This window comes from Natrix helvetica (genome assembly GCF_964273705.1).
Source record: "Natrix helvetica genome assembly, chromosome: 2".
In the NCBI taxonomy this organism is placed as follows: Eukaryota; Metazoa; Chordata; class Lepidosauria; order Squamata; family Natricidae; genus Natrix; species Natrix helvetica.
In genome coordinates this window covers 135,285,965-135,309,404 of record NC_138552.1, presented here as the reverse complement: position 1 = coordinate 135,309,404, position 23,440 = coordinate 135,285,965, and the positions used below count along the sequence as shown (strand labels likewise).

The 23,440-nt window shown below is 36.6% G+C and overlaps 1 protein-coding gene across 2 annotated transcripts in view; it reads left to right on the top strand.

Moving 5' to 3' along the window:
• PLCB1 (phospholipase C beta 1) overlaps positions 1-23,440 on the top strand; it is a 510,832-nt gene that overhangs the window by 397,148 nt on the left and 90,244 nt on the right. For both annotated transcript variants that reach the window (XM_081940153.1, XM_081940154.1), the window contains exons 14-20: positions 991-1,168; positions 4,352-4,422; positions 7,219-7,315; positions 11,226-11,310; positions 12,574-12,698; positions 14,342-14,496; positions 16,145-16,309. In XM_081940153.1, the coding sequence (XP_081796279.1) occupies positions 991-1,168; positions 4,352-4,422; positions 7,219-7,315; positions 11,226-11,310; positions 12,574-12,698; positions 14,342-14,496; positions 16,145-16,309 (876 nt within the window). The remainder of the gene's footprint in view (positions 1-990; positions 1,169-4,351; positions 4,423-7,218; positions 7,316-11,225; positions 11,311-12,573; positions 12,699-14,341; positions 14,497-16,144; positions 16,310-23,440) is intronic.

The following is a 23,440-nucleotide window of genomic DNA, read 5'->3' as shown; positions in this document are numbered from 1 at the left end:
ACAGGTTAAATTGTTTTTTTTCTCCCAGGAGATAAATAGCATAGAGCTGGGTAAAAGCAGTAGTACCACATGCTTATAAGATGTGCTTTAAAGACACTGAGAAAAGGAAATTAAAAAGCTAAAGCTTTTTCTTTGGAATCATCATGACTATGCAACTCATATTTTATAGAGGAATGAATATAGAACAGCACATATTTGTATGTTGGAATTACATTTTTAAGATTAAGGTAGTTTATTGAACAAGAGTGATAATAATGGTATTCCATTCAATGATTCAGTGAATATCTGCTCCCATTAGAGGTTCAAATACAGGACTTTCTATCAGAATTAAAGATGGAAAAGTATCACTGCTAATGGTGTGGAAGGCATATAGTATTATTGTATGTATGTAGAACAAATGTGTTAGCGACATAGTGGCTAAAACGCTGAACTTGTCAATCAGAAAGATTGGTAGTTCAGTGGTTCAAATCTCTAGTATCGTGTAACGGAGTGAGCTCCCATTACTTGTCCCAGCTTCTGCCAATCTAGCAGTTCAAAAGTACGTAAAAAATGCAAGTAGAAAAATAGGGGCCCCCTTTGGTGGGAAGGTAACAGCGTTGTGTGCACCTTCGGCGTTTAGTCATGCCAGCCACATGACCATGGAGACATCTTCAGACAGCGCTGGCTCTTCGACTTTGAAACTGAGATGAGCACCGCCCCCTAGAGTTGGGAACGACTAGCACATATGTGCAAGGGGAACCTTTACCTTAGAACAAATGTGTAGCATGTTACAGTAGAATGAAAACGTAGCAGGCAGCAAACATTGAGATTAGGACCTGTCTATGGAAGCATACTAAAGCAGCCATTCAAAGAGAAAAATAATCTTAAATAATTAATGCAAGTGTATGAGATAGGCTTTGTTTAAATAATTTTTTCTGTTAAAAGACACGGAAATTAAAAGTAATACTTCTCAAAGAGGTTTCTTAACTACCCTTATCTCTTTACGATCAGCTTGAACGTGGAATCCCACTTCCTAGCCCAGCAGACCTGATGTACAAAATTCTGGTGAAGAACAAAAAGAAGTCCCAGAAGTCTGCAGATGGGAGCGCGAAGAAGAAGCTTTCAGAACAAGCTTCAAATGCGTGCAGTGAGGCATCCAGTGGCTTTGAACCCTCCTCCCCGGGAGCAGGTAAAAATAATGGGATGCTTCTTGTTCTAAAGCCCAGCCATCGATTCGTCTGCTTAATATTGTAAATACTAACAAGCAGCCTTGTAGAGATTCCCAGGATTGAGTTAAGGACTTTCCGTAGGCAAAGCAAGTGCCCTGCTACTTAGTCTAAAATCGTCTTAGGGAAGAGCTTATCCCAATGTAGAGAAGGCGGGCAGCTCCTAGGCTCCCACTTTGCTCTCATTGTGTTTAAAAACTTGAAAGAGATATCATGAACCTACTTTGTATTTTAATATTATTTCAAAACAAAACAATTTTGTTTACAAAGTAGGCATAGTTTGAATAGTCTTAATGTTTGAGTGGGTTAGCAAATTTGCTTTTCAAGAGGAAGTAGGAGCCCTACATACCAGGTGAAACGTTGGCAGTGCCAACTGTAGCTATTGCCCACAGTTTAGGCTGAGCGTAGTCCAGGGAGGCTAAGATGCAAGTCTCATGATTCCTGCCAGCCTTACGCCAATGTGTCTGACTCCCTGCAGTCTGTTTCCATGACAGCAGCATCCCTCTTTTTATGTCCTACGTATCAGTATTGCTCTCAAGTTCTCCCTTGTTAGCATCCATTCAGAAGCTTGTTTAAAAAAAATACCAGCTTTTAATATCAACTCTAGGAGTTGCCCGCTTATAGTAGCAGAACAGTGCCTGTTTCGGTTTATGAAGTCTTCTATGCCAAGAGACAAGTCCATACAATTCAGTTGCTCAGAAAAATAAATACCATTTATTTTTGCTTCCTTATCAAATTATTTTGGAACATTTTTTACCAGTAATTTGGTTTCTTTCTTGCTTCACAGCATTCTCATTTCATCAGACAAAGAAATACATTGGTTTTGGTTTTTATTTTACTCCCTCCCCGTTTAACAGAACTACTATACTGTATAGTATGATGTGTGTACTGTATAGTATGATGAGTGTAAGATGTGTGAATTTTAAAAATAAATGAAAGATGTGATCACAGATATTTGATGTCATTCCTTTATCCTGACTGCTACTTTATCTCTGCTGAGAAACATTCTTTGGAAGGTATATAGTTGCAGATGTCATAGTATCCATTCAGCAGCACTATATCAATAATCAGTTTAGGAATGCAGTTGTCCTTTTGTTATAAGGAACTTAAGCTAAGCTTTTCCTTCTATCCCTTTATCATTTCACCTGATTTGAAATGAAGTGTTTCTGTGGGAGTGCACAGTTGCAAAGTCAGAAATCATTTTATCCCAGCTGCTTTACTTTTAACTTGGGGAAAGATACAGCATAAGACTAAAAGAAATGCTTTGAATGTCAAATGTTGTGGGTTCACCACAATAACAGACTGGGGAGATCAATTACCTGTTTAAATATAAAAGCACTTTGCATAGTCATAGTCAATCATTGTACTAATTGAATAATTAATGTGGTGATCAGGATAAAGGTAAGATACCTGGACAGAGCCTTAATCTCCAAGTCCAGATGATAGTACATAAAGTTACTCTTAAATTAACAGCTCTATCCACCCTTACTCCTACTCCACCCCACCCCATCCCATCCCATCCTACCTTTCAAATAAAAGAGGAAGTAAAGTGTAGTAACAACCAGGTTCTTTAAGCCTACTACTATTCCAGCACTCATACATAACTAAGATCTGTTCATCAGTCAAGTACCTCAAAGAGTTTGCTAAATAAAATAACAACTTTTGATAACATTGATCAGGAAAGCAAGTGTATGTTGGGTGGCATTTATTATTCCTTCTAAAATCTATGCACTGCAACTTTTTGATATAAATCTGTTGGGTCTATCTGAAGAAGAATTGGAAAGAACTATATAGTTTTATTTCAGAAAGTTTTGGCTTTGAACCAGTGATGGGATATGACCGTACCGGGACGTAGCGGTGCCTGCTGGGAGCACCAGGTACTGTTCCGGAATTAACTGTGGCAAGGTGTAGCTATTATAGTGTTGGAAGAAATGTCCTTCTGGGTTCGGCTCCAAGTGGGGAAAATGACACTGGAGACATGGAGGCTGCTTGGAAAGATGGTTTTAATGGTGGACAGGACCACATGGCTTGAGTCCTGAACAGAAAAGGTGATCACATGCTTCAATGTTGGTGGAGAAGAAAAGGGAAGAGAAGAGCAGAGCAGAGCAGAGAGTGAAGAAGGGCTTGCAGGGCTTTTTATAATCTGTTCTGCCCCACCTATCTGTTTCCTGTTCCTGTGTAAGAAATGTATTCTGATTGGTTGCCAGACTCCCATGGGCCCGTGCAAGGGCAACCCTCTAGGCTGAGTTTTGAATCCAGGTTTGGCTGAGTTCTCAGATGCCATGTGGTCAGTTGAGTAAAGTGCCAATATTATCATGCCTTAATCCCATCCCCCTGGAGCTGAAGAGGAGAACTCTTTATTATGTAAAGTGGACTAACTTGGCCTTCTTAATGGCCCATTGACAAAGTGGGGATGGGCAGGAAGCTGCAGGAATTTACTTTGTGTTTAAAATGTGTTTCTCCCTTTTTCACATCCAGGAAAATATAATATTCTGCCTTTTCAATATTTCCTAGGATATTTCATTTTTCTGGGAGAGGGCTGGGTGATAACCTCCAACAATCGCTTGGCCTTGTGCCATATTATAAGCGGCCTGACTAGCACCTTTAAAAAAGGCTAACAGTGTCGCTAAGAGATTTACTATTAGACCAACGTCCACTATAAGTCATGGCTGATTGAAGATGTATCTACGAATGGGCAGAGGGTGAAATCAATTTTAGGGTGTGTTGAATGATACTGTGTCTATATATTGTATATGTATGTGTGTATTTGTGCATGGATCTGGTAAAGCTATGAAGAATGGAAACATTCTTTGCATTTACATCTCAGACAAGTGAAAAACCATTTCAATCATCCATGGAAAATAAAACCTTAGCTAACGATCTCCATAATATTTTTTTTTAAAGTGCAAGTAGGGTCATGAAGCTGGGGTGTTTTTTTGTTTGTTTGTTTGCTCACTTGTTTTAGTCATAGAAGGCATTGTTTTGGTTCTTTGCCTCATAAATAATTTGGGAGGAAAACATCTGTGCAGTAAGTCTTGTAATAATGAGTTTGCTCTGAAGCAAAGGTTTGTTTATAAAAAAAAATATGTGTGAATGTTGGTTGATGTTCCCATTAAGATTTCTCTTTGCCAATTAAAATATTGCAGGTGAAGCAGAGATAGAGAGTGACGAGGATGATGACTATGATGATGACTGCAAAAAATCATCAATGGATGAAGTAAGGAATGAATTATTTTGAAGTATAAATTGTCCTGGTATGACTTGGAAATATGTCTACATAATTATCTGCATGACTCAGTACTCTACTGCCATCTTGTGGAGAGTTAGAACCCAAACCAGCCTTAAGTCATATGCCTTTTTTTTAACTGCTGGTCCAAAATGTATGGAAGAGATTTCCAGTTTTAGGTGAAATTATTTGAAGCATTTTTATCCCTCTGCTTTCTGGCATTTCCACATCTAGTTCTCCTGTGCATTCATATGTAGAAAACGTCTGGCTCCAATAAGATGAAGATACCCATTAACTTATTCTTTGTCTTGCTCACTGTCTTTTGAGAGAGACAAAGATAAGAGAGCTAGAAATTACCCTGATACATGCACAAGCATAATGTTATGGAATTACAATATTTATATGTAAGTTAGTTCGCTTAGTAGTAAATAAGAAAGGTAAAATTGTAACTGAAATGTTGTTGGACACATGCTTGTTCAAAAGTACAAAAGAAGGTCAAGTCCTTCAGACCATTTTATAGCTGTTGCTAAATGAATCTTCTTCTGGCCTTACAGTAATTTCTTTGTGACCATAATAAAGAAATTACTGTAATTGGTGGTGCGGTGGCTCAGCGGTTAAGGTTAAGGTCCTGGGCTCGTGAGCTGGAAAGCCAGCAGGCCAGGTTCGAGACTGAGCACCACATGATGGGGTGAGCTCCCATCCTCACCCCAACTGAGCAATTTGAAAGCATGAAAATGCAAGTAGATAAATAGGTACCACTACAGTGGAAAGGTAACGGTGCTCTGTGACATCAGGCAGGCCATATGACCATGGAAATGTCTTTGGACAGAGCTAGCTTTATATCTTTGAAATGGAGATGAGCACCATCCCCTATAGCTGATGACTACTGAGGTAAAATCTTCAGGGACTCCTTTGCCTTCACCATAATAATATGCAGGATCCATTGCTATCATCCATCCCTTAATTTCCAAACTCCAAATATATGTTTTTAAGAAATAGAAAATCCAGTCTTCCAACGCTCATATATGAACAAAATTCTGTCTATAACTTATTGTAGCACATAATCAGATCAAATGGACCACTTTCTCAATAGTCAGTTAAAGCTGTTCATTTCTTTTTTTAAAAAAAAAAAAGCATACTGTATAAGAGTTCAATATACACATACTTTTATGAATACTTGTTTAAATCTAGAGTAATCGAAAAGATGGGTGCCAAAAAGGCTTCCTGTTGATATTCACAAGCCAGACATTCCACTTCTTTATTCATGTCGCCCTGTCTAATTTAGTATGATCAGCAACCATTTGTAAATACCTTCTATAGGCTTTTTATTTTGGGAATAGCATGCTCGGTCCTTAGTGAGAGCAGATGTTGACATATGTAGGGATGCTGCTCCATATATGCTCTGTTATATTGCTTAGGGCAGAGTTCTCCATCCTTTCCAGGTTGGTGGTCCAGAGCGGGGGGGGGTGGAGATGGGGAAAGAGGAGATCATTTTGTGGGAGAAGCATGTGCACGTCTGAGCACCTGTTGCTTGTGTGAGTGGGGTTGCGAGCGCTCATGTGAGTAGGGCCGCATGTGCCCAAGATGCTTGCATGAGGCCCTGAGCGCCTATGACACTCGTGCTAGTGGGGCCACAAGCCCCCACTACGCTCACACAAGTGGGGCTATGCACGCACAAATGTGCGCGCCCCAGCCGGCCAATTACATGGCCCTGTTATGAAAAGACTGCGGCCCACAGGTTGAAGAACCCTGCCTTAGGGAACTGAATTCACTCCACAAAGCTGAGTAGGTAAAATAGCAATAGAACTTAGATTTATATACCACTTTACAGTCCATTACACCCCTGTCTAAGTGGTTTACAGAATCAGCATATTGCCCCCAACAATCTAGGTCCTCATTTTACCCTCCTCGAAAGGATGGGAGGGCTGTGTCAACCTTGAGCCTGGTGAGATTCGAACTGCCAAATTGCAGGCAGCTGGTAGTCAGCAGAAGTAGCCTGCAGTACTACATTCTAATCATTGCGCCATCATGTGCCAATGGTTGGCTTATAAGTATAAGTATAATCTTTATTGTCATTGTACTTAAATACAATGAAATTGGTTATGTGTACTTCTATATCATATTTTGGATGGTGTGTTTGTTTCAAGTTTCGTATTTCAAGTTTTAGGATTTAAATGTGTTTCTCTGCCTTTGAGGTATGGAAACATTTAAAAGAGATGAGCAGAACTGTTCACTCCTGTAGAAGCAGATTCAGTGGTGAAATTCAAAAAAAATTTCTACCAGTTCTGTGAGTGTGGCTTGGTAGTCATGTGACCAGGTGGGCATGGCTTGATGGTCATGTGACCAGGTGGGCATGGCTTGGTGGTCATGTGATCAGGTGGGCATGGCTTGGTAGTCATGTGACCAGGTGGGCATGGCTTGGTGGTCATGTGACTGGGTGATTGTGACTGCACAACTGACTCACACACAATGTAAAAGCAGTTGGACTTCACACAAAATGACCCCTGCAACAAGCAGGAACCTTACAGACAATTGGGCACAGTTGATTGTCGCACAGCTGATCGGTAGAAAAAAAATGCTAAAAAAAGTTTTTAAAAGTTCCAACCATCGTGCGGCACAGCAATTGTCGCACAGCTGATCATCAGAACTTTTAAAAAACTTTTTAAGCATTTTCTTACTACCCGTTTGGGCGAACCAGCCCAAACCGGTAGCATTTCACCCCTGAGCTCATTCAACCCTCTCATTGAAAAGCATTCTGGTATTAATTTTAGTTTAACTCTGTTCTAGGGAACTGCTGGAAGTGAGGCCATGGCTACTGAGGAAATGTCAAACTTAGTCAATTATATACAGCCTGTAAAGTTTGAGTCATTTGAGACATCAAACAGTAAGTATGTGGATTATTCACTTCTTACCATTTAATGTTGGTTGGGTGTAGCTTGTATCGTCAACCTTTTTTTCCACTTCCAAGACATAGTAGTAAACTGACAAGTTATATAGTGACAACTATTAGTTAATAGCGGCTTAGTTTTCAAGTTTCATGGAGATGTTTTGGCAGTTCCTCTGTGAGGAGTAAAGGGTTCAGTTTTTTCTACAAGACAGCTGTGAAATCTTCTGGCAACTTCTTAAGGAAAGCTTTCACTTACAAACTAACAAGCTGAACAGTGTAAACAGGAGAGGAAACTCTCTTCCTCTCAGCTTAAAGAGTCACGAGAGGTGCAAGGTGGGATTATGTTCCAAGTACCTTTAAAAAGTAGCCCTGTGATAGTGTTGTGATATGCCACAGTGCCAGGAAGGAAGTATTAAATGTTTTAGCTTTGGTTTGATTTAGGGTGCTTTTATTTTCTGCAAAATGTTTTCAATTATAGGCACAACACAGGACTAGGCATGCACACATTAAATTGTTTTTCTTATTTTTAAATCACTCATTAGAAATTAATGGTCCATACTTAAAATTTCCAGCTGGTTATTGCTAAAACCACCTTGCTGGGAACACACATTATTATATTTTCTTACTTAGAACAGAACACCGTTTGAGACCATGTCCTGTTTCACTTCATTTGATAAAGCTGAGAATTGTGTCTTTGGATGTTACTTTTTCACAGGAAGCATGTATCCACTGAATTGCAGTATGCACTGCTGATAGGGATTATGGCTTCCAGTAGTCTTTCTGTTAGGCAGCCTGTGATATTTACACTATGCTCTATTTGCTTTCTCAAAATACATTTACACTTGACTGAATTTATTATTGGTGATGGATGAGAATGATGAATCACACTATTAAGACTCTGTACCCATGTTATTATTTGCTTTGGAAGATAATTGAATAAATGCACGTATGTAAAAGTTTCTTGTGGGGTATTTCATATTGGATGGGAATTTGAGGAATTATGACATTCTTACAACTGAAAAGCAGAAAATTGAAGAAGGCTGGTATAAGTGCTAATGCCAATTCTTTATCTGTATCATCTATAATTTTTACTAGCAAATTTACTTCCTTTAAAATTATTTTTCTTTTAAAAAGAAAGATAAAAATGAATAAAAGCAATGCTGGTCTTGTATTGGGGTTTTATCCTTATAAGTTGCCTGGAGGCACTGAGAGTGAGTTGGGTGGCCATATACATTTTCTTAATAAATAAATATAACGTAAGTAGAAGAAAAGAAAAATGGAGAAATCAGAAAAAGCTAAAAGGGCAAGAAATGTTAAAAGAGGAAAAGGAAAAAGGGAAAGAAACACACACAAAATATGAAGTGCCTTCCAATATTCTTTACAGCAGTTATAAGTACAATTATAAATTGATTCTAAGATTACAACACAATTCTCTTCTTTCTATACCCTATCCTGTTTAATCATCAAAATCATAAATCATAAATTCATTTTGTTCTATTTTACACAAAATGTTCATTAGGGGTTTTCCTAAAGCTTTAATTACCTTTTCTCATATCTTCATCAGAATCCCCTGGGATTGCTCTAAATCTCAAAGAAAATTCCTTCTCTCTTAATTCTATTATAGCCAAATTATCTAGTTCTCTTGGAAAGAAATTGCTGTTTACAACTTCTTTCTCCAGAATTTCCACTTTATCATTATTTTTTTATATCTCACGACACTTTGTTTTACACAGCTTTCTACTTCTTAACTTCTACCTTTCCCTCCTCTTTCATCTTTACATTCTTTGACCCATTCTTTTTTTTTTGAAAGCCATCAATTTAATATCAAGTGAGTTAGCTAACTTATTGCTGAATTCCTTGAACATTTTTTGAAGTAAATCCGGTGTAATTCCTCTCTCTGCAGGTTGGTCTAGTGACCCTCTCCTCCCCTCAGCTTTTTTTTTTCTATTTTCCTAGTGGTTGCTATTAAAATATTGTAATCCCAAAATGAAAGTGTGTCAATTACAAGGGAAAGAGTAAAGGCAAACTTCCTCCACCCACCCCAAATTTGTTTTCTGTTATATGCTACTGTGCCCTTCATACTTTTGTCTTAAATGGCACTCTGTAGTTTTAATCAGTATGTCAGCCTCATATTACCTTTATCTTTTGCCTTATTTACTTATTTAGAGAATTTATATGGCTGTCCACTCACTCTTAGTGACTCTGGATGACTTACAAAAAATCAAAATCTGATAAACAGTAAAAACAATAACTCTAAACACCCCCCCCCCCATGACAACAATCAATCAAACAAACAAACCATTTGATGGGCTTCAACCCACTTTGGGTCCTCCAACTCCATTGGCAAAACTAGGTCTTCAGGCCTTGCAAGAGAGTATCAGAATGGGAGACAGTCTAATCCCTGTGGGGATGATGTTCCAAAGGGAGGGAGCCACCATGGAGAAGGTCCATCTTCTGGGTCCCGCCAGATGTACCTCCTTAGGAGAATGGGCTGGCAACATTCCCTGCCTCCTTGCTCTTGTGGATCAGGTGGATGTAACCAGGAAGAGATTATCCTTTAGACAACTTGATCTCAAGTCATGTAGGGATTTCAAGATAACAAGCGGTACCTGAAATTGTACCCAGAAAGAAATTGGCAGCCATGCAGCTCTTGCAGAAGAGGTTACATGTGTACATTTGGTTCTAGAAAAAAAACCAAGCGGGCCACTGCATTTTCATCCAATTGGAGCTTCTGGATACTTTTCAAGGGCAGCCCTAGGTATGCTGCAGTAGTCAAGATAAGAAGTGACTAGGGTGTGCGTGAATCTGAGTTTTGTAAAATTCACCAGCTGTGCACTCTTTAATAGTAAAACAAAAATATATTCCTACAAAATATACATCTATCAATTCTCATGCATGAAATTATCCCATGTATTATTGAATTCAGGATTACAAAGTTTTGATATTATCTATTATTTGACATAAATGCCATTGTTCACTATTTTTAGCATTCCTGAACACTTTTCGGGAGGAGGGAGCTGTAATAAGCATCAATCTGTTCTAGTCCTTTGGTCGTTACTGTGTTTTTTGTGCCATTTCTTGCAAACTAAAACATGTCAAGTGGATCATTTTATAAGTTTTTAATCAGTACTACTGTTTTTTTTCAATCAACTCTTGTAGTTCAGTTGATAGCAATATTTTCTACAGCCTATTTTACTTTCCAAATGTCTAGTGATTAAACTTTTATAGGCATCATTTGCAGCATGGTGTAATTAGTCCGACATCCATTTTCCTCTTGTGTAAACAGTATGCGGACGGTTTGAAAATAAGCAAACCATTGGTCTAATCAGTGGTCTTCAGGCTTGAGATACCTGAGGGACCCTTCTCAATGTGGAAAAAAAATCAGTGCAGTGCAGTAGCAAATCATATTTATGTAATATCTTGTCACAGACAATTCTTTTTTGAAATAAAACAAAGGAATAAAGACTGCATAACTTCGCTGTAGCTTTAGATAGTCATATTGAACCTCTGGATGAGTCTGTGAAACCCTGGACCTCCAGGGAACATGGTTTGAATACTGCAGATCTAGATGATAGTTACCTGTAGGTTTTGCCCCAGTCATATTAGTAAAAGCCAATGTAAAATGGTTGGGAGATAGATAAAAACGTGTACTGAAAACTACAAACAGATTTGCCTAATGTCTTCAATATCTGAAGTGTATGGACTCCTGCTGCCAGAGTATAAACTACTATTTGTTTTTCCCCCCCCTAATTACAGGGATTCTTGGGTTTCTAGTTGACCTCTTTGGGAACTGAATCATGAACAAGATAAAGCTTTGGTGTGATGGTGGGTGGATTGATTTATGTTGAGCAACATAAAGCATAATCTTCATTTTAAAAATTGTGGCTTTTTTCTTTTTAAATTACAGAACGGAACAAGAGTTTTGAAATGTCTTCCTTTGTGGAAACCAAAGCGCTTGAACAGCTCACAAAATCTCCTGTCGAGTTTGTGGAGTATCTTTGAAATTGAGAAAAATATCTTAGAAAAGCTTCAAACTTGAGGAATAGAGGCTGCTGAGGACCATTATTGAAAATTAATTTAGGTTGAAGAAACATGCACTCAACACCACTATATATATAAGTACTCGGATAGCAAAGCAATGTTTTAGGGTTCCCCCCCCCCATAAAAATATTGATCCTTTTAAATTAAAACTTAGAACAACAACACAGAAATGAATGGGGTTTACATTCCTAGTTAAGTACTTATCAATTGTATGTTGTGGATATATCTGTAGTTTCTCAGAGTGGATTCTATATGGACAAAATATAGCACAGAACAGATGACATATTGCTGCTCCATGACATTTTAAATTAAAACCCAAACAACTACGGTACTTGGTGATAAGAACATAATTACTACTGAAGAGTGGCTGCCAGTCAAATTTGACATTCTCAGATTTAAGACTCTGTTAATATGAGGAAGCTTTTCATGTTTCCAATAGTGAGATTATAATCTTCCTCTTGTCCCCATTTATAATGCTTTGTGTCAAGTGAGCAACAATTCTGTTCCAAAATATATAGGTTTTTTTTGGGGGGGGGTGTTAATATATCTATTTATTCATTTTGAGTTTTGTAGATTTATTTTCAGGATCTGTCCAAAACATAAGATCAGTCCTTGGATTCTACCACTCTTTTTCTCTCTTGCTGTTATATTTTATATAACGAAGAGTCATCCTTGTCATAGATACGAAGCAGAATGCATAGAGGCTCTTCTGATTCTATAAATCAGCATTTTGTGGGACTGTGAAGCCAATACTATTACATGATGATGGCACCTCTTTATAGAAGTGCCCATTCATGTAGTTGCATTGGAGTGACAAGGCTCGCTGTGTCATGATGGCATGGATGAGTACATGTGAGTGTTGGTTATCTCAGCTATCCATAGATTGGCCTCAGGCAACAAAGAAGTTTGAATGTGTTTGTTTCTACTCTTTCCCACAATAATTCCTAGCAAACATACTCATTTTGCAAATCAGAACCTGTTTTATTAAGGTTCTCAGAATTAGCTCCGTCCCTACTATCAGATCCAATTTATTATAGTTTTAAGGCCAGATCCAACTTCTTACCTATCAAGATGATAATAGCAATAGATAAGAAAAAGCCAGGGCTGAATCTGGCATCACCATTCCTTTCAAAAATTAACAAGTAATTTGTTATGCAAACTTTTAATCTAGTAGTTTCACTGGTGGTATTTTATCTTAACCACTCACAATTTAGATATAATAAAATGCAGCTGAGCCGAATTTACCCCAAAGGGACACGTGTTGATTCCTCAAATTACATGCCTCAGCTGTTCTGGAATGCAGGCTGTCAAATGGTTGCTCTTAACTTCCAAACTGTAGGTAAGATCTATGTTATTGTATGTTTTCTGATAAGGAAGAATAGTAGATAATGAAGTACCAAGTTTGTGAAAAATTAAGGATACTAAGAGTGGCATGCATACTTCTGAAATGAATTGCTTCTTTAAAACTTTGGCATGAATAAGTAATTTGCATTAATAGAAGCTTTTTAAGCAAATCATGATTACCATTAATTCATTACATGGGTTGGTATTCTCCATGTTTCTCTGATGGATTTTTTGATATAGTGATATTAAAACGAGGAACATATTTTAATAACAGCAATATATCTGAGAAAACATTACAGGCTTATGAATATGAGCAGTGGAAAAACATCTGATTATAGGCAGTAGGAAATTAATATTAGCAAGTGATTGTTCATTTGTTTCTGTTGCCTTCTGAATCTCAGACATGATAATGTGGAAAGCTTTTCATTTACCCAGTTCAGAATTGTATTACCCACTCAGTGCTGAGAATCCGCATTTTCAAAGAAGATCAGTGGGTGTGAAATCAAAATGAAAGCACTAGCTGCTTTATTAAAAAGTGGCACATGGTTTTAATGAGTTTAGCAGCACAGTCGGCAATTATTAATTATTACAGAGATTTGTTGCTAGCACCTGTCTACCTCACTCTGCTTTGTTACATCTGCCAAACATAGTGAGGCAAGTGACATTGTCTCTCCTTCCTTTTCATCTAAATAAAAATTAGACCAGAACTTGAAAAGAAACTTTCAACTCTGTGGAGGGGATAATGGTGGTTTTTTTTTTTTTTATTCAATACATAATGTAACCCAGACCATGGACAAAGACTAAGAGACCTCTTCATCTAGCTGGCTTTAGTCCGTGCTGTTTTGCACAGATTCAGTGGGCAGCATAAATAGGTTTATGATTATTCAGACCACTTTAGGCAGATGTCACAGCACTTTACATGCTGTTATTGTTGAGCATATTCAGAAATATCCAATCTATATGTACATAAGAATCTATTATCATTGTCTCTATTATCTATTCACCTTGTGAATAGTCCTGAAGATAAGCTCAAAATATTGTAATGTTGAATGGAAAATTAGCTTGTTATTTTTACAGACAGACTTCACTATACATTTAGTCCTCGACTAACAACAGTTGATTTAGTGACCGTTAAACTTACAACGGCACTGAAAAAAGTGACTTGTGACCATTTTTCACACTTACGACCTTTGCAGCATCCCCAGGATCATGTGATCAAAATTCAGATGCTTGGCACCTGACCCATACTTACGACCGTTGCTGTGTCCCAAAGTCACATGATCCACTTTTGCAATATTTGACAAGCAAAAACAATGGGGAAGCCAGAGTCACTTAACATTCATGTACCTAACTTATCAACTGCAGTGAATTCACTTTAACAACTGTGGCAAGAAAGGTCGTAAAATGGGGCAAAGCTCACTTAACAAATGTCTCACTTAACAACAGAAATTTTGGGGGTCAATTGTGATAGTAAGTCAAGGACTACCTATTTTAACTTCCAAGTTTTTAAAGAGGCCAGGAAGCCTCTAATAAAATTTCAGTGTTGTACTTTTGTCAATTGGTTAGGCTTTCTCTATTGTCCCATTAATATATATTTGTGTAGTATCCCATAACACAATTATTTTTTTCTTCATATAGATTTGTCTATGCAAATAAATATGGGGATGTATGAGTATAATGGCAAATGTGGATACAGACTAAAGCCAGAGTTCATGAGAAGACCAGACAAGCATTTTGATCCATTTACGGAAAGTATTGTGGATGGAATAGTTGCAAACACTTTGTCTGTAAAGGTAGGTATCCAGTTGCTCATCTGCTAAATTCTATAAGCATAATGAACCTGAAAGATCAAAATAACTTCTCATGCACTCATTCCCAATATTTTTAAAAAGTGTGAAACTCATATATGCAAGTTACTTGTTATTAGCATATGTTATAAGCATATTGAACGTCACATTCTGATATTTATAACCAGGAAAATAGAAATTATGCCCAAATTGAAGAAAGGGAGATGATACACATGTTTGGATAAGAAAAGAAGCTTAATTAATTATATAAGGAAGGTCAAACTGATGGCAAAGGTAAAATAACTAGCCTTAGAATTGATAATGAACATATCAAAGTGGTGGATAGCTTCTGCCTTTTAGAATCAATCATCAATAGTAAAGGAACGAATAGTCAAGAAATATAGAAGAATAGGGAGACATTATTATCGGAGAGGAGTCCACACAAAAAAGTGTCAGTTATCTGCCCTCCTATGAATATTCACTGGAACCAGTCCTGGAAGAAGAAGAAAATTTATTGCAACACTAAATTGCCATCTTCTAACCACCTCTACTGGTCTAGAAGGATGTCATGATTGATGGTGTTGAAAACCACTGAAAAATCAAGGAGAGGAAAGATAGAAGCATCATCCCCACTATAGGTCATCTGCATGTCTATGCCATTTTGTTCCCATATCCAGGTCTGAAGCCTGACTGAAAGATATCCATCCATATAGTCCACTTCCTCCAGGGTCTTCTAAAACGGCAGTATAAGCACCTTCTCAACAACTTTCCCTAAAAATGGAAGGTTGGAGGCCCGATGAAAATTGTACAGTGCGGTTGGGCCAGCTAGGGCTATTTGAGGAGATGTAGGATCATCTCTTCCTTAAACATCAGCGGGATCGCCTCCACTCTCTGGGATGAATTTGCCATTGCTTGGACTCAATCATATGTCATCTCCCGGGAAGCCTCCAACCAGAATGGACATGGCTCTAACCTATATCTGGTCGAACTTACAGTCTTAAGGAGTCTGTCTGCTTCCTTGGGGCTAGCAGGTTCAAGCTCAAAACCAGACCTATATAAACCAATCTGAGCAATTTTATCTAACAAATGTTTAGAATATTCCTCACAATGGCCCTATAGCAATGACAGACTCTGTCCTACCAAATTGGAATACAATCTCCCACAACTCAGTCAATTGGCTATCTTTGGATTTGATAAAGGAAGAAAAATATGCACTATAAATCTGCTAGTTTTGTCACCACAAAGTAACCTTGAATAAAGGCTCTAAGCTGTGTGGTCATCTTTTGTTGTCCTTTAGTGGTACTCTTTACTCTGCTTCTTTTGTCATTTTGTCACTCAATGTTTTTGTAAACTAAGGGGAGCCACATAGGCCCAATCTAATTCAAGGTCCCAGTTGAACTGTGCAACTCACCTTCAAGAACGAGCCCAAGCACCTTCTGAAACCCAGCTGGGTCCAACAAGTGCCTGGGATAGGTACTCCTTCTAAGACAATTACAAAGTGATCAGTCTGTGGTGAAGGACTGATGGTAGATGCTGCCCAACCATTTTCTCTTGTTATAAGCTTTACATATTAAGAAAACAAGTCTTTTAGTCAATGTGAATTAAATTGCAAACAAAGGTGTATTAACAGAATGTCTCAACCTTTCATATGTAGGTCATTTCTGGGCAGTTACTTTCTGACAAAAAAGTTGGAACTTACGTCGAAGTAGATATGTTTGGTCTACCTGTGGATACGAGAAGAAAAGCTCTCAAGACAAAGACATCTCAAGGCAATGCTGTGAATCCTGTATGGGAAGAAGAAGCCATAGTGTTTAAGAAGGTTGGTATTTGCATTTGATCCCTCTGCAAAAGAATAAGGCATGGCTATTATATTCTGATTTTTGCCAATTTGTATCACTTAAAAATTATTTCTGCTGAGGAGGAGCCAACGTCACAACGATATGGACGTGCGGTCTCAATGCTCTGAGACCGCTGCCGATACTTTTGTCGCTGGGGGGTCCAATCGGACCTAAACTGTCCCGTAGAGATGGTGAACAGGAAGAATATGTCTTGCTGATCTCAGGGACACCGCAAAGTCCCTGATCGATCCAAGAGAAGTTCTTCAAGCCGGCAACAAAAAGTCCAGCCCCAGGCTGATGAAGTTGGGAGAGCTCCGGAATGGAAGGGAAGCAGAAAGAGAAAGTGTGTCCATCTGGTGAGGAAACTTTACTGTTTTGGAAAAGACTGCCCAAACTTTTTTTAAATTACATTAAATCTGAAAGCAAAAGAAAATAAGCAGCAAAATTAATCTATATTGGATTGCTTTGGATAGTGTGTTTCTTTTTCTTTGTAATTTTACTTTGTGGATTGAAGTGCTTGCAACCTTTTTCTTTAAAGAGAACGGATCAGTTTTTCTTCTATTTTTTTTTTATTTTTCAACCTATGGATTAAAGTCTTCTTTATTTCAACAAGGACTTTTATTACTTGCTATTAATTCTATTTAAGAACTTTGTTTCTTTTAAGTTTGAAATAACATTAGAGAGTGGAAAGCAATATTGCCACTTGGAGGCTGGAGGCTTGAGTTTCCCTTTTCCTTTTGATCTCACTGACCTTGTAACTCGAGGCTTGGCAACTTGTTTATAGAAAGTGATAAGAAAGCAAGAGCACGAATTGGTTTTACAGGTGCACTTTGGGAGTCTTATTGGCAATGGGAGAGAAAAAGAAATAGAACTTACTTTTTTGAAGATCATAAATGAACTTGTGTTTAAGCTAATTTAATATAAGAAGCCTTGAAAGCCAGAGTGGCAGTATCTTGTAGTAGCTTGCCAAAATGGCACAATATTCAAAAGAAACAATAACTTTGCAAAACATCTTGGCTGGAATTCAAAATTTATTAGAAATAACAGAGAGAATTGAGAAGAAGATGGAAAAAATAGAGTTTATAACAACAAAAAATGATGGGGTCAAAGTCCCAAAAATTGAAGGGGAAAATGATTATAAAGATAAGACAACTGATTACTTTACCAGTGGAATGAACGTGGTTGAAAGTGGGAAAAGGGGAGTATGGAAAAGGGAATTAGATCGACAGGAACTATACCGTGGATTTCAAGGCATGGAAGAAGAAAAAAGAGAAAAAATGATGGATTTAAGGAGAGAGAATTTCTCAGAAGCAAGATTGACAACCAAAGATAAGCTGATTAAAATAGCAGATGAAGGGCATCAAGATTACTTAAGTGATGCTACAAGCAACAAGCTGCAGAGAGAAGTCCACAAAAATTTTATCAAGGAAATAAATAGGAGATCAATTCCACAAATGACAAAAGAAATAAGACTGTATTATTACTGGAAGGATACAGGCTGATATATGAAAGTTGATAATAAAAAATAGTTAATTTTAGTAATTAGTGATTAGTAATTTCTAGAGTGCTATGTTAAATAAATAATTAATAAGAATAATAAGGTACTTACATGTGTTGGTTTGATGAGAGGAATGATATAATTAGTGAATGAATTTTTATGTACTGGTTCAATAAAAGGAATTGGGATATAAATTGTAAACAGCGATTTGGAAAGGAGGATTAGAAACCTTGTTATCAAACATAATTAATTGTTACTTAGAACATACTATAAAGGGGTAATGTTATTAGATGATATTAGAAATAATTAATGAAATGCTACGATGTGTTTGTGTTTTTTAATTTTGGACTATTTCATGTAAAAGGATGTTAAAACAACCACAGTCAAATGAGAAGCGTGGTGTGTTGATAGTAAGATATATAAAGATTTTTGATTTAAAATACATAATGTGATTTGAGTTATAAGCAATGACTGTGGAAGAGATGTATGAAAGTTATTTGTAACCAATCGACATACTTCTACAATATGATTAGTGATTAGTAATTTAGTAATCTTTAGAATGATATATTAAATTAATAATTGATAATGATAACAAGGTACACACATGTGTTGGTTTGAAGAGAGGAAACCTGATATAATTAGCGAATGAATTTCTATTAATAAATAACAATTATAATAGTAACAATGAAATGACAAGGGATATACTTAACAATATATATATGTACTGGCTCGATAAAAGAAATTGGGATACAAATAGTAAACAGCTACTTGGAAAAGAGGATTAGAAATTTTGTTATCAATCATAATTAATTCTTACTTAGAACATGCTATAAGATGTAATGTTATTGGATGATATTAGAAATAATTAATGAAATGTCATTATGTGATTGTGTTTTCAATTTTGGATTATTTTATGCAAAAGGACGTTAAAACAATTACAGTCAAATGAGAATTGTGGGATGTTGATAGTAAGATATATGAAGATTTTTGATTTAAAGTGTACAATGTGATATGAATTATAAGTAATGACTGTGGAAGAGATGCACGAAAGTTATTTATAACCAATCGACACACTTCTACAATATGTAATGAAAGATGATTTTATTTTATTTTATTGTGTTGTGTTTGTCTGTTTAACCAAAAATAAAAAAATCTTTTCAAAAAAAAAATTATGTCTGCTCTAATTCTGTTCAACTTGAATTGTAAAGAAAGATTTCTTCCTTTAACTTTAGATTCCTAAGTGCTTACTGATAAAAGGTGATTTATTCTATGGTAGTTGAATTCATGGATCGATTTGTTTATAAGACTTGTATGGCTGCCCATAGGTGCATTTTATTTAGATCCTTCTTTTCTATTAAAAATTTGTTTTATTTTTAATTTTCAAAACAAACACAACACATCCTTCTTTACATACTGTAGAAAGTGTATCAGTTGGTTGCAAAAAGGCTTTCGGGCATCTCTTCCACACTTGTCAAACATAATTCATATTAACTCAAGTATTTTAACTCAGATATTTATACAGGTTACCATCATCATACCTCCATTTTCATTTGACTATAATAGTTTAAACATCCTTCATCATAAAATATACCAAGATTTAATACATAACTACATACTGGCATTTCATTTACTATTTCTAAAATCCTCCAATAACACTGAATCCTTATATCCTATTCTAGCTAAACATCCATAATATTTAATAACAAAGTTTTCTAATCCTCTTTTCCAAATCACTGTTTACAATTTACATCCAGTTTCCTTATGTTGTACCCATACCTATATATATGTTGTTATCATTATCCCTCCTTTATTTAACTCTATCCTGCATCATAACATTTTCCCCCTAATAATCAAGACTTTGTTGGATCGCGTCCTGCCCCATACATCCCTGCGCCGATTCGCTCTCACAGGGAGGGACTCCTCCGGGTGCCGTCCACTAGGCAGTGCCAGCGGGCGACGCCCAGGAGTAGGGCCTTCTCTGTGATGGGCCCGACCCTCTGGAATGACCTCCCCCCCGATATTAGAATAACCACCGATCTCCGCTCCTTCCGCAAGAAGCTTAAGACCCACCTGTTCAACTTAGCTGGCCTGGCCTAACCATAGTTTTAATCCCTCTAGCCTGTATTTTAAATTTTTAGGGGTAGGTTTTTAGGTTGTTTTTAATTTTTATCATACTGTACAGCCTAGTATTTAATTTGATTTTATGGGTATCTAAGAGTATTTAATTTTGTATACTGTTTTTTATTGTGTTGTCTGTACACCGCCCCGAGTCCCTTCAAGGAGAGGGGGCGGTCTATAAATTTAATAAATATATATAAGTATATAAATATATTAACTGTATCTAACAGTTCTTTTTTATTAACCTTTATATATAATCCAAAAGGATTTCTAATCTTCCTTTCATGGGTAGCATTCAATATTCATATCCAATTATTACTTATCAAAACACTACACATTGTATATATTATTATCATTATCAATTATTTATTTAACTATACCTATTGTCACTAAATTTCACTGTTTAACTAGTTTTAAATTATACTCTTCCATCTATCAACCTGTATCTTTCCAGTAGCAAAACAGTCTCATATCTTCTGCCATTTGTGATGTCAGTCCTCTAATCATCTCCTTAATCAACTTTGTATAGACTCCTCTTAGCAACTCCTTGCTTATAAAATCTCTCATGCCCTTCTTCTGTTTCCTTAATCAGCTTATCTTTGATTGTCAATGATATTGCTAATAAAATTTCCCTCTTTAAATCCATAAATTCTTTTGTTTTTTCTTCTTCTGTATCTTGCCATCTGGGGTAGATTTTCCCTCCATTTAATTCCTCTTTCAGTATTCCACTCTTTCCATTTTGAGAGACAAACCAATCACCATAAATATCAGCAATTTTAATTTCTTTATATTCATTTTCCTCTTCGATTTTTAGGATTTTAACCATCACTTTTTCCATTTGATAAACATCTCCAACTTCTTCATCGTATTTTACTGTTAGATGCTGTGTCTTCCAACTTCTTCTCTATCCTCTCATATGTGTTTGATAATTTCTGTATTTCTCAGAATATCTTTTGCAGACTTAAAAAAATTTTCTGCTGTTGAAATTGTGCCATTATCTCCAGCTGACAAACACTGCTGCTCTGGCTTGGAAGGTTTTAACAAGATTAAGCATAGATTCACAATAAGATTTTATTTTCATCTTTCTCTGGTTAAAGATATACTTCAAAGGGACATCTGTGTGCTTTCCTTCTTATCACTCTCTATAAACAAGCAGTGAGACCTTGGAGTGCCAAGCCAGGATAATTAGTGAGAAAAGTAAGATTGTTTTGTTTCCAATACACAAACCTCCAGCCTCCGAGTAGCAGTGTTACTGTTGCAATCTTCTTTGTTTGTTTCTTTTTGTACCTTTTTTGTATTTCAAGTTTTTTAAAAAAAGTCCGATTCTTGAATGAGTTAGAAGAACACCCATAGTAATGAAAGAGGAGAATTTTAGTCCACAGGTTACAAAGAATAATAAAAGAAAAAATAGAAGAAGAAAACTTAATCCATTCGTTTTAAAAGGCTTGCATAAATTCCATCCATGAAGATAGCATTTAAAAGTAAGATAATCCACTGTCCCAAAACCATTCCAAATTTAATTCCACCGCTTATTTCTTCTGTTCTCCAATTTAAAATAGTTTTAAGTTTTTTATAGGCAGTCTCTTTTAAAACGGTAAAAATTCCTCACCAGCTGGAAACACTTTCTCTTTCCGTATCCTTCCGTTTTGGAGCCACCCCGACTTCATTGGCCTAATGGCTGGATTTTTTGTTGCCAGCTTGAAGAACTTATCTTGGATCAATCAGGGACTTTACGGTGACCATGAGATCAGCATGATGTATTCTTCCTGTTCACTGTCTCTGCAAGACTGTTTTGGTCCGTTTGGACCACCCAGCGGCAAAAGTATCGACAGCGATCTCGAGAGCATTGAGATCGCTCATCGTCTCTTAACGACATTGGCTAGATCCTTCTTTTCTAGTCATGTTCTTTTATTATTACTATTTTATTATTTTAGTAATAATGTTGGCATTGGTTTGTCTAATGAAACTACAGAAGGGAAGAGTGAGGTCAGGTAGTGAATGTAATAGAAGTAGAAACTGAGGAGCTATGGAGCCTTGGGACATCTCAGGAGAATGACTGAGGCACCAGGCCTTCATTTTGTTTTTTATTTCTTTGTTTTATTTATTTACATCCTGTCTTTATTATTTTTACAAATAACTCAAGGCACCAAACATTCCCAACACAACTTCCTCCTTCTTTTCTCCCCACAACAACCACCCTGTGAGATGGATTGGACTGGGCTGAGTGACTGCTCCAAAGTCACCCACAGTTGGCTTTCATGGCTAAGGCAATTATTATGGTTTATATAGTGTTTGTGGTTTTATTGTTGTTGTGAGCTGCCCAGAGTTGTGCTCTAGGATATGCAGCCATGCAGATCTTTTAAAGAAATCAACAAATAAACAGAGTCTCCTAGGAAATCATTTATTTTGATGGTGTTTTATGTTTTTTGTTTATATTCATTTTTCTTTTAATTTACCTGGATATAACAGTATAATAGTTGTTATTATTATTAGGTAGCTCATAATTTTTATATCTATGATCATTTCATATTTTTCCATCAAATACGGCGTACCCTTTTAAATTTATTTTATTACATTTCAATGTTTAGGTTATTAGGCCAGAATATTAAAGAATGTGTAATGTTACTAAGCTTAAACACTATTTTTTTAAAAAAATGAAGAGGTGTAGAGGAACGAAAGAGATAGTCTTGTAGAAGGTGTGTGGTGATCATTAGCAAAAATATTGAGATCAGCCTAGAAAACAAGAAAGTGGGAGAAAGAAAATTACAGTTGCTCTGTCTTCACTCTCTTTGGTATAAGAGGAGGAGAAACACTGTCACATTGTCAAGCTTCTGCTATTGTACCAATGCATAGTCATCTTTTAGTATTTCCTGATGTCAGTCTTGTGACATGGCATACTTTGAAGGGCTGACAGGACATTATCCTTTTACAGGAGATTTTTTATGAAGAAAAATCCTTTATGTCTTATATTGGTTTGCTATTGATATTGAGCCTAGAGGTGGTGCTGTCGCCTCACAGTTAGGAAGCTGTGAGTTTGATCCTAGGTAGCAACATATATTTTTCTCTCTGGGTGCATAGTGAAAATATCTGCTGTAAACTCTGCAGAGGCATCTGGCCGGGAAACGCTCACAGCTCCATTAAGTTGACCAGATTCCATCCCGATACAGGAGATTACAGGGTCATTAAAAGAAAAAAATGGTGGAGACATGATTTTTTTAAAAACATCTATAAATATTTATACGGTTTAAGAATATGTAGTTAATGTATAACCTATTCTTTGAAGAGATTTGATTGACACATTGCTTTGATGAATTTTAGCTTTCAAAAGTTATGATGAAAAGTTATGATTTCATAGATATTTTTTTTAAAGTTGCTATGTCTTTCAGTAACTTAAGCAGAGGTGAAGACCAGAAACACAATCACAGTTTCACATAGCAATCACTTTGTTTAGCGACTGAATTGCTGGTTCCAATTGTGGTTGCTAAATGAGACTATC